This window comes from Oratosquilla oratoria, chromosome 12, assembly GCF_046742065.1.
Source record: "Oratosquilla oratoria isolate Oo_2021 chromosome 12, ASM4674206v1, whole genome shotgun sequence".
NCBI lineage: Eukaryota > Metazoa > Arthropoda > Malacostraca > Stomatopoda > Squillidae > Oratosquilla > Oratosquilla oratoria.
In genome coordinates, this window is record NC_134788.1 from 41,598,339 (window position 1) to 41,610,951 (window position 12,613).

At 38.1% G+C, this 12,613-nt stretch overlaps 3 protein-coding genes across 3 annotated transcripts in view; 2 read left to right on the plus strand and 1 right to left on the minus strand.

Annotated features, from left to right (window-relative positions):
• The window catches only part of LOC143032056 (uncharacterized), a 44,012-nt gene extending 40,594 nt beyond the window's left edge, over positions 1–3,418 (plus strand). The window contains exons 7-8 of the mRNA XM_076196523.1: positions 2,419–2,595; positions 2,665–3,418. Coding sequence (XP_076052638.1) covers positions 2,419–2,595; positions 2,665–3,418 — 931 coding nt within the window. The remainder of the gene's footprint in view (positions 1–2,418; positions 2,596–2,664) is intronic.
• Positions 1–12,613, minus strand: part of LOC143031538 (uncharacterized) — a 485,407-nt gene that overhangs the window by 352,637 nt on the left and 120,157 nt on the right. The window lies entirely within an intron of this gene.
• On the plus strand, positions 3,796–4,902 carry LOC143031534 (uncharacterized). The gene has a single exon (XM_076195500.1). The coding sequence runs from the start codon at positions 3,894–3,896 to the stop codon at positions 4,875–4,877; it is 984 nt and encodes a 327-aa protein (XP_076051615.1). The 5' UTR covers positions 3,796–3,893; the 3' UTR covers positions 4,878–4,902.

Sequence of the window (12,613 nt, forward strand, 5' to 3'; positions counted from 1 at the left end):
ACCCCACGCACACGCCCTTGGGTCCACTCTGGGGCAAGTTTGGACCTAATCGTCCAACTTGACGACTTTATGCAAGGTCCGTACAGTATTTCCCCGCTATTTCAGTTCCAAGACCAATGGAAATGAATACTGGGGTAAAAAAAATCCCGGGGAAATAGCTCGAACACACTGTAGAAGCCTGACGTCACAGTCGTCACTTCTTAAGCAAGGTTTACACGCTACGATAAATTGTAGCGATTTATTGTAATGAAAAGGTTGTTACAATTTGTCATTACGTGTCAACAGCTTAGTGAAGTTAATTTGATTATAGAACCTATTAAGTTGGGAGGAGGGGGAAATGCCCACATCTATTTTGAAAGTTAGGTAAGGTGGTGTAGTGAAGGAAGATTGGGAAGGGGATCCACAAGGAGATTAGGTTAGTTATGATTGGATACAGATAAGGATAACTGGTAAAAGAATCATTGGGCTATTAAGTAACATCCTTCCTTTTTTCTTGGCTTTAAGATGTATGTTGTCTTGAAAATACGAGTCCATTAAGAGTTGAGAAATTATCTACTCTTTCCAAGTGCTCAAGATTACTGACTGTAAACCTGCATTATCACAGTGGCTGACAGATGTCTATGGGTCCCTCCAGGAAGAAAATTTGGACTTTTTTTCGTTGTTGTGTAAGTGTGGGACCTTTTATGTTACCAGTTAATAGGAAAAGGGGGAGGGAAGCAGTTTTTAGTTTTCTGAATTTGTGTGTGAAAAGGTGAAGGAAATACAGATTGATCCCGAGGATCACCCCCACGTCCGGAGGGATGTACAAAGGATTACAAAGGCGGAGCATGCCGACAGGAGACCTTTTGGTCCATATCTAGGTCGGATGCAAAAAAAAATCATAATTAATGAATAAATAAATAAAAAAAAACTATAATGGATGTAGGTGTTGATAGGTTTTGAAGATGGGTGACATAAAGATGTTCCTCTGTAATATCTGTCTTACAGGACTACCTTCAGGTACTTGTTGGTCCTGTGGATCTAGAAATGACCCGCATTTGACTTGATGAGCAAGGATAATACATGGCATGTTCATGTTTCTTGTGCCTTTATGACAGTAGAACTAAGGACAATAATGGATTCAGATGAACTGGCAGGTGAGAACATAATTGTTGGAGAAATATAATAAACTAACCACTTCTCACTCTCTCTTCATATAACCAGCACTTCTGTCTTTGGTGAAAATATAGCAGTGAAAAGGTAAATTGATATTGGAGATAAAGGAGAAATTAAGCAAAGTAAGAGAAATGAAGGATAGTGGAAACAAAAAGTAGTTAGCATTCTTTTTTGAATCATAAATGAATACTGTATGACTGCATAAAATTTATACAGTAAACATGGTAAATAGCCACATACACATCAGAAAAAATTATCTATCTTCATCTTATCAGACTGAATCCAATGCAGTGGTATATTAAAGCTCAGAACAAAAGATTTTTTTTTTTTCAGTACACACACTCATTTGAAAACCTTTAGTTATAAAAAGATTAAACTTGTTCATTTGATGGACCTAAAAGTTGAAAACTGATGGGAGATCCACAAATCACAAACTCCATGGATGATGGCTTAAGTGCATGGCCTTTGTGGTTGTGAAAGCTTTCCTTGGAAACAAGAAGGCCAGAAACTACCAAACTTATTGAAACATTGCCTCAGCATTGTCATAACCTGGGTTGCAGCATGAGAATTAAGGTTCAATTTCTCAACAGTCATTTTGATCAATTTCCTGAAGATCTAGGTGTCATAGTGATGAGCAAGGTGCAAGATCCTATCAAGATGTTAAAGCTATGGAGGAGTGATATCAAGTATAGTTGGATAGTTACATAGTGACCAGCTACTTTCAGAGAATCGTAAGAAAATGTCTGGGAATGAAATACACCTGAAAATCCTAGAAATACTCATTCCATGAAGAATGAATGTGGTATATTTATTTAATGTAAGTAAACCTATATCTGTCCAATTGTTTGTTTTAAAAATATTTGTAGTGTTTGCTTGTATATTTGTTAATGACAATGAATTCCTACCTTTACAACAATTTTATAAATAAAAGAACTGAGGTGATTGTGGGAATTACTGTCATTAGGTACTTGTACATATTTGGTGACTTACAAAATAATGGACTATGCTGTAAAAAATGTGATGTGATTGGTAGAAAAACACTTGAGCCAAGTACCCTCAAACTAGTTGAAAACAAATCTATACAAAGCACAAATTGTGTTGATTTTTTTTTTTTTTTCAAATTTCCTCAGCTGCATCTCACCTTATCCAAATATTCTTAAATTTTTCCTTACCTACCAGATTCCATGGCTTGTTGAATATCTCATTTACTATGTCATGTGAACTGGACTTGTTTCTGCTCTTGAATATCTTTACCACTTCTAGAACACTTATGTGTCTGTATGAAGATGTTAAGAATGCCAATACCATATTCCCATACTTGTCTGAAATGGCGACTAAATGGGGATGGAGTGTGGGGACTGTGGGCTTACCCTTTACATATTTTACTTATGCAAGAGTCAAGGTATGCTTTGACATAGCCATCTACCTTATATGGAGAAGGTAATTGGTATGTACATGTACATACTCTTATTACTGTAGATGATAAATTTGTTTTTGTTCCTTTGGCAGGACAGGAAAAAACTTTGAACACCCATTGCTGATGGTAAACATAGATATAATGGCCGAAAGTAACGTCACTCAAATAGTGACCCATACAATAGAAAAGACTTTTCAGTGTGAACTATGCGGTGCCATCTTCTCGCATCAAAGTACTCTCATTCAGCATATGGGGGTCCACACAGGAGAAAAACCTTTCCATTGCCAGTTATGCGTCGCTACATTCTCACGGAAAAGTCATCTCAATCAGCACATGAGAAGTCACACTGGAGAGAAGCTAGTTCAGTGCGTGCTTTGCGATGCCGCTTTCTCACGGAAAAGTCACCTCAACCAACATATGAGGATCCACAGCGGAGAGAAGCCTTTCCAGTGTGAGCAATGTAACGCTGCTTTCGCATACAAAGGTGATCTGAATAAACATATCATGATCCACACAGGAGTCAAACCTTTCCCCTGTGGGATTTGTAACTCTGCTTTTTTGCGGAAAGGTGAGCTGAACAAGCATGTGTTGATCCACACAGGAGAGAAGCCTTTTCACTGTGAGTTGTGCAATGCGGCCTTCACGTATAAAAGCAATCTCAATCAGCATAGGAAGATCCACACTGGAGAGAAGCCTTTTTCGTGTGGGCTGTGCGATGCTGCTTTTTCTTGTAGAAGTAACCTGAAGAAACATATAATCATTCACACGGGAGAAAAACCTTTCAAATGTGACATTTGTGAAGCTGCTTTTGCAAGAAAAGGTCATCTTGATGAACATACGAGTTGAAAACAAATCTATACAAAGCACAAATTGTGTTGATTTTTTTTTTTTTTTTTTTCAAATTTCCTCAGCTGCATCTCACCTTATCCAAATATTCTTCAATTTTTCCTTACCTACCAGATTCCATGGCTTGTTGAATATCTCATTTACTATGTCATGTGAACTGGACTTGTTTCTGCTCTTGAATATCTTTACCACTTCTAGAACACTTATGTGTCTGTATGAAGATGTTAAGAATGCCAATACCATATTCCCATACTTGTCTGAAATGGCGACTAAATGGGGATGGAGTGTGGGGACTGTGGGCTTACCCTTTACATATTTTACTTATGTAAGAGTCAAGGTATGCTTTGACATGGCCATCTACCTTATATGGAGAAGGTAATTGGTGTGTACATGTACATACTCTTATTACTGTAGATGATAAATTTGTTTTTGTTCCTTTGGCAGGACAGGAAAAAACTTTGAACACCCATTGCTGATGGTAAACATAGATATAATGGCCGAAAGTAACGTCACTCAAATAGTGACCCATACAATAGAAAAGACTTTTCAGTGTGAACTATGCGGTGCCATCTTCTCGCATCAAAGTACTCTCATTCAGCATATGGGGGTCCACACAGGAGAAAAACCTTTCCATTGCCAGTTATGCGTCGCTACATTCTCACGGAAAAGTCATCTCAATCAGCACATGAGAAGTCACACTGGAGAGAAGCTAGTTCAGTGCGTGCTTTGCGATGCCGCTTTCTCACGGAAAAGTCATCTCAACCAACATATGAGGATCCACAGCGGAGAGAAGCCTTTCCAGTGTGAGCAATGTAACGCTGCTTTCGCATACAAAGGTGATCTGAATAAACATATCATGATCCACACAGGAGTCAAACCTTTCCCTTGTGGGATTTGCAACTCGGCTTTTTTGCGGAAAGGTGAGCTGAACAAGCATGTGTTGATCCACACAGGAGAGAAGCCTTTTCACTGTGAGTTGTGCAATGCGGCCTTCACGTATAAAAGCAATCTCAATCAGCATAGGAAGATCCACACTGGAGAGAAGCCTTTTTCGTGTGGGCTGTGCGATGCTGCATTTTCTTGTAGAAGTAACCTGAAGAAACATATAATCATTCACACGGGAGAAAAGCCTTTCAAATGTGACATTTGTGAAGCTGCTTTTGCAAGAAAAGGTCATCTTGATGAACATACGAGGATTCATACTGGAGAGAAGCCGTTTCATTGTGAACTGTGTAGCGCCGCTTTCTCGCACAAAGGTCATCTCACGTTACACACAAGGATTCACACAGGAGAGAAACCTTTCAAGTGCGAGTTGTGTAATGCCGCTTTTTCACAAAATAATCATCTCCAGCGGCACATGAGGACCCACACTGGAGAGAAGCCCTTCCAGTGTGACCTGTGTGTTGCGGCATTTGCAAAAAATAGTGGTCTCAAAAGACATATGGTCACTCATATGTAAAAAGTAATAATAAATAAGCAGTGTGTAAATATAGTTTCACATCCTATTGGACATAATGTAACTTAAGAACTTTAATAGAAAATATGGAGATAACTATGATACATATGAATAAAGTAATCATGGCATCTAACATTTAAATGACAAAATTCATGTGCTATTGGTAAAAAAAAATTATTTTGCTTTCCCATTAATTTGCATTTATTGTACATATGGAGTTCATATGTGTCCTCATAACCTTTGAAAATGCACTCAAACTCCAAGCAGTGAAACCAACTTATGTATTTACCTAGTTGTATTTTACGGGATGAGAGCTAAACTCGTGGTGACCCGTTTTCGTATCTCTCCGCATCCAGTTTATTCTTACAATCTTGTATAGTTTCGGCACTCACTGTTTCTCCGTTTAGTTTGTTCCAGATATCAATCACTCTATGTGGAAAGCTATTCTTTTTCAAATCTTTTCTGTAATTGTCCTTCTTTAGCTTCTTTTCGTGACCTCTTGTTTCTCTTCTGTCCCATTTTAATAAGTCGCCTCTTTCAAGAATTTCTATACCTTTCATAATTCTGTAAATGGTCAACAACTTGCCTCTTTCTCTTCTCTGTTCCAGTGTTGATAGATGTAATTTCTCCAATCTTTGTTCATATGTCAAGTTTGATAGTGTAGGTGCCATTTTTGTTGCTGCTCTTTTTTTTTTCTTTTTTTTTTTTTCTTTTTTTTTCTTTTTTGTGCTAGGTGCCCATAGTGTCACAGCATACTCTAGTTTAGGTCTTATTAGTGTAACCATTATTTTCTTTACTGGTAGACACTGGTTTTGTGCCTATTGCTTGGAGGCAGGCAAATGTTGTTCCTGTTTTTAAGAAGGGAGATAGATCATCTCTATGCAACTACAGGCCAATCAGTTTGACATCAGTTATAGGGAAAATGCTTGAATCAGTAATAGTAAATAGATTCAGAGAACACATTGAAAGACAATTTCATTTGTGATACACAGCATGGTTTCTCCAAGGGTAAGTCATGTGTGACTAATCTTCTATCCTTTTACACTAAAGTATATAAGGGGTCAGATAACAATGATAATTGTGATGTTATTTACCTAGACTTTAGCAAAGCATTTGACAAGGTGCCACACCAGAGACTACTAAATAACATCAAACCCCATGGCATTGGAGGAAAAGTGTTAGAATGGATTAGAGCTTGGATTAGTAACAGAAAACAGTGGGTCACCATAAATGGAGTAAAATCCAGGTGAGGCAATGTTACTAGTGGGGTCTCCCAGGGCTCAGTTTTGGGTCCTTTGTTCATTATGTACATAAACAACTAAAATGATGGGATAAATAGTGATGTTAGTAAGTTTGCGGATGACACTAAAATAGGATGCCTAATTAGGTCAGGAGACGATGTAGATATTCTGCAGGATGATCTTAACAAATTGTTCAAATGGTTGGTGAAATGGCAAATGAACTTCAATGGCTCTAAGTGTAGCATGTTAAACATAGGGCTACACAACCCTGAAAATAGATACAGCTTAGAAACACGCTTTCAGAGAAAAGTGAGTGCGAGAGAGACTTGGGAGTTCTAGTGAGTCCGGAACTTAAATCCAGGAAACAGTGCATTAGTGCCAGAAATAAAGCTAACAAAGCATTAGGTTTCATTGCTAGGATGATAATGAATAGAAGTGCAGAGGTAATCATCAAACTAGCGATAGTTAGACCCATCCTTGACTATGCGGTACGGTTTTGGTCTCCGTCCTACAGAATGGACATCAATCCACTAGAATCAGTACAGAGAAGAATGACTCAGAAATTTGCCTTACGGAGAGAGGCTTAGGCACCTTAACTTACACTCTCTGGAAAGACGCAGAGTGCAGGGTGATCTAATAGATGTGTTCAAGTGAATCAAATGCCTTAACAAGGGTGATGCAAACAAGGTCATCATATTAAAACAACAGGGCAGGACTCACAGTAATGGTTATAAACTGGACAAATTTAGATTTAAGAAGGAAATTGGCAAGAATTGGTTTACTAATAGGGTGGTCGACGAATGGAATAAACTTAGTAACCATGTAGTAAGCACTGAAACTATCGGTTGTTTTAAGAAACGATTAGACAACTTTATGGATGGGGATGACAGGTGGTGATGGATACTGAGCTGCCTAGTGTAGGCCTTATGGCCTGTTGCAGTCTCTTTCATTCTTATGTTCTTCATGTAGTCAAAGGCCACTTTCATTGATCTTAATAAGTTGAAAGTCTCTCTAAATAATTTATTGATATGTTTATCAGGTGTCAAGTCACTTGATATAATTACTCCTAGGTCCCTTTCTGAATCAATATTTTTACTTGTTTCCAATTTTATATTGCCCCAATTTTAGCTGTTTCCAAATTCCATTATGCTACATTTCTTAATGTTAAAGTTCATTTCACATCTAACTCCATTCCCATATTTTGTCCAGGTCTTCTTGTAGCGATCTGCAATCTTCTTCTGTGCTTACTCTCTTGAGCAATTTGGCATCATCAGCAAAGAAGTTCATGTAACAATTCACCCTCATCCATATCGTTTATATATATGTCAAACATTAAAGGAGCCAATACAGAGCCTTGCGGGACGCCACTCTTCACATCTTCCCAGTTTGAATTTTTGCCTCTAAGTACCACTCATTTTTCTCCCATTTAAGAAATCCTTCATCCATTCCAGTAGCTTTCCTTATATTCCTATTATTTCAATTTTTCTTATTAACTTTTTATGTGATACTTTGTCAAAAGCCTTCTGCAAGTCCAAGAAGGCCCAATCTGCCCAGCCATCCCTTTCTTGTATTATCTCAATTAATCTCGAGTAAAAACATATTAAGTTTGTGGTACACGATCTTCCACTTCTAAAGCCAAGTTGTTTAGGATTTAATATTTTATTCTCTTCCAAGTAATGCACATTATGTGAATACCCAAATTATATTTCATTTAAATGTGAAAAACTATCATTAGCAGATGACAACCTGCTGTTTCAAGTACTATCTAGCTTTAGTATTGAGATGTGCCAATGATGGGTGATTTCAATTTTACTGACATTGACTGGATGACCTTTGAATGTAGCAATATAGATAGTCATTTGATAGAGTTTCTTGGTGACAATTACATAGTTCAGCACATAAAAGAGCCCACAAGACATGGAAGCATATTTCTGATCACATGTAAAAGCATGATACATACATATACCAAAGGCTTTTTCCCCCTACACGGGGGGTAGCCAAAAAGGAAAAGGCATAGAAACCGCTCCCACCCATTCCATTTCCTATATATTCCACTCCCCTCAACCCTCCTCCTTCCCTCTCATCTTGGCACCTCCTGGATGACGGGTCATCCCTGCATCTTGTCCACTGCCCTGGGTCAGAAACAGTGTCACAAGATGCATCACATCCACAGCAAGGCCACTTCATACATTCAGCGACCCCCCCCCCCCTCTCCGTCCCCCCATGCAGAAAAGGAGAAGACGGGGAGAAATCCCTTCGGGCTGCGTCAATATTTTTCTCATACATACTTCCTCACCCCACCCACTCCCCCTCATGATAATTGGTGCAAAATTGAGAACATTGCAGGCAGCAGTCACTAGTTCAATTCAAGCTTCAAAATGTTTTGGAATCGACTGCTCTACTTACGTTCATTCGTTTTACGTTTTTTTTTTCGATTTTACGTTTAAACTGACTGTAAATTGTAAAAAGAAAAAAAAATAGTGATTTTTTTAGTTTAGCGCGCTCTCCGTAGTACGAGACGTTCAAACGATACTTACGCATAAACAAGGCATAAACGACAGACTGAACGTGCCTTGCCTCCTCCTCCTCCTTCTCCTCCACCATCTAATTTGATGTTGCTTGAATTTAATTCATTTGAAATTAATGTTATTACTTTACAATGTTATGTTTATAATTAATGGTTTAGGGGTGTTTTATAAGATACGGTAATAGAATTTATGGATGTATAGTACAGTATGAACGGTCATATATTACTGGAACGTACAGTAAAAACTTACGTTCATTTTCACGTTACGTTCGGCCGTTCGGAACGTAACTAAAACGTAAGTTGAGGAGCGACTGTATATCTAAATTATCTGAATTCAAAAGAGCTCAGTTCATGGGACTACACCAAGAGTTTCAGTTTATAGACATGGAGACAAAAGTTAGATGAAAGACCTGTAGATCAGGTGTGGGAAATATTTCAAAATACACTTACCGAGATGATTCATACCCTTGCATCCCATCCAAGGAAAGACTTCTCCCAAATCAGACTCACTCGAAATGGTTTGATAAGCAAGGAATAAAAAGAGAAAATATAAGTGTTCTGACTCACCTAATGACTATCAGAGTTGAGTGATAATGCAAAGGTATTTAAAAAAGATAATCGGGAAAACAAACCAACAGTACAAAATTGATATTGCTGATAAATCTAAAAAAAAAAAATTAAAATCGCCCAAAATTTTATAGTTCAATTAGAAATGAAGTTATTAGGAATTACATTAGCCCACTGTCTGTCAATGTTGAACATGAATATTTAAATGAAGGTATGTGTGATATCTTAAACAGTTCTGTATTTACAAATGAAACACTTCAAACTGAAGCCTTAAGTGAAACCTGTGATAAGCTGAGATGAAATTTATGTAAATATATTAGTGCAACTATCAGTAACAACCTCAAGTCATCTAACGAGATGGTGCAACTATCAGTAACAATCTCAAATCATCTAACCAGATGGTGCAACTATCAGTAACAACCTCAAATCATCTAACCAATGTATTTCTGCCTTAGAGAAAGCAGTAAGATTGCACAAGCTTTTGATCTCAAAAGGCTGTCTTTAACCAACTATATACATCATTAGTCCATCCACATTTGGAATATGCTGAGTACGTATGTTAGCCAAATCGCAATAATGAATGACAGATTGGAAAAATTACAGCTGTGACCCACATAACTGATTCCAAAGATCAAAAGTCATGAAAAACACCTAGAACATATTAGCCTATTCCCCCCCCAAAAAAAAAAACAAAATATATATATATATATATATATATATATATATATATATATATATATACATATATATATATATATATATATATATATATATATATATATATATATATATATATATAAACAAATATACACGGGTGTGACTTGAAACAGAATTTCAAGATTATAAGGAGAATTGGCAACAAAAGTGATTAAAATTTACAAACTGAATATGAATCAGACAAGTTGTCTCAAGCTGTCAGGATGTAATGGGTAGAGACAACTTTGCCAACTTGTAATCAATCGATGGGTGGAATAAACTCCCTGCAGATGAAAGATGGTTCGGACACATGGAAATAATGAGTGAGGAATGACTAATAAAAGAGGTGTGGAAGGCAAAGGTGGGGGGGGAGTGAACTTGAGGGGATGATCGAGTATGAAATGGATGGGATGAAAAGGGCATTGGGCAAGAGGGGAATGTCTGTTGAGCAAGAAAGGGAGGAGGCAGAAGATAGGAGTGAATGGAGAATGTGTATAGACGATACAGTGATGCAAGGAAGGGGGTGGGTTAGGGGATGGTTATGTGTGAATGATAATTTGACTCAGCCCAAAGGGATTTCTCCCTATCTTTTTCTGTGCATGAATGGATGGAAAGGATGGGTCACCAATTATGTGAAGCAGCCTTGCTGTGGATTTGCCATGTATTGCTACATTGCTTTTGACCCAGGGCAGTGGGCATGATATAGGGTGAGGTCAGGTGAGAGGGGGGAAAGAATGGTGGATAGGAGTGGTTATATTCCTTTTGACTTGGCTATTTCCCAAGTAAGGGGAGGAAAAGCCTTTGGTATATAGATAGAAATAAACACCTAAGCAATATGTTGTAAGTCTAATGTCTGCCAACTGTTTGGTTCACTTGTTTAATCATTTCTTTGTTTATCTATTTTTAGCATCTAATCTACATGGGCCAAAAGGTCTCCTGTTAGTATGCTCTTCCTTTGTAATCTACATATATTTTACCATCAGTAACATCCTAAGCTCAGTATAGCTATTTATCTACTCAGATGAACGGTACAAGTGCCCAGTATTTTTTCCCCTTACATTTATATAATTTTCTATATGTAGAGACATTGGGACAAATTATGGGAAAGGTGGAGGGGGAAACACGGGTCTTTATCTGAATATCGAGTTTATTCCTGACCGGTTTCGCTTACAATAGCCTCTGAAGAAGCTATTGTAAGCGAAACCGGTCAGGAATAAACTCGATATTCAGATAAAGACCCGTGTTTCCCCCTCCACCTTTCCCATAATTTTCTATATGTACCCATGTAAGGTGGGTAGGTATCAATGAGTTCACCTTTGTCGCCCTAAGATAGATTAATGTGTACTTCTATTCTGCAGGGGCTCCCCAGCACAGTACTAAAATATTGACTACATGTTACCATGCAGTCAGTACCCCAGTATGAGCTTATTGTTTCACATAACCTTCCAGACTCAGCCACTAACTGCTTCAATCTATCCTCCAATTCTGCTACAATTGCAGTGTCATCTGTAAACAGCAACTGACATGATCCTAACTTTCCTCTGTTGTCGCTAGCAACAAACCCCGCTCATATGCATTTTGTACAACAATACATTACAGTAGGTCCGATAATTTTTATGACAGTCGCATGCAGGATTCGAACCCACTGATTTCGGCCACCCGTAAGATAAACTTCACTGAGCCTTAACCCACTACACCAACAGAGACTGTAAAGGCCTTGAAAACTGGAATCGAACTGATTCCCGAGGATAGGAAAGATCACTAATCTGCGACCCCAAATCCTGGTGGGCTTGGGCCTTGTGTAAAACAGGAAGTGGGGTCGCAGATTAGTGGTCTTTCCTATCCTCGGGAATCAGTTCGATTCCAGCTTTCAAGGCTTTTACAGTCTCCGTTGGTGTAGTGGGTTAAAGCTCTGTGAAGGTGATCTTACGGGTGGCCGAAAGCAGTGGGTTCGAATCTTGCATGCGACTGTCATAAAAATTATCGGGTTGATGTCGCCGTTACTAGCGAATTTCTCTCAACGTTACAGTAGGTAACTCCGGTTCAACCCAATTTCACCTCAAACCACATTCTCTATTCCTTACCCATACACAAGCTATAGTAAACAAGTTACTCATTCTTTTCCCCCTCCTAAGCCTTTTTACACCTGTATGCCTCACCAAATACATAGGATTTCCACCCTCCAAAGAATCACCAATATACTGATTGATCAGTCCTCGGTTTGGTTAGTGATTTTCGGTGAACTAGACGCAGGAAACAAAAATTTGGGGGACATTTTGGCCACTCTGGATTCAGGGCCACGATGTCCTCCTGTTAATTGGACTTGGACACTACTCAGGGCAAAGGTGCGGGTACCAGAGGCGAAATGACAAAAACCCATCCAGAGCTTCATGAGTCCCGTGTACGGTCAACTGGTCCCCAAATCTGTACCCCTAGGACAACTGGTCCCAAAAAATAGTATATCTCGTCCCCAATTTTTTTCATTTTTTTTTTTATTTAAACAATAGTTTTGAGATATTTAGCAAGAATAAAAATACCACAACATATTACGTACAACACTATTAAATAATACACAGGTATATATTACTCAAAATAGCAAGAAGCAAAATACCATAATATATTATGTACAACACTTTATTAAATCATCTTATGTTTAGTAACATAAAAAATAAAGTTAAAAACCACTAAAGCATAAAAAAACATGTATA

Coding starts and splice junctions, on each gene's coding strand:
- LOC143031534 (XM_076195500.1), top strand. CDS start 3,894: ATGGTAAACATAGATATAATGGCCGAAAGTAACGTCACTCAAATAGTG.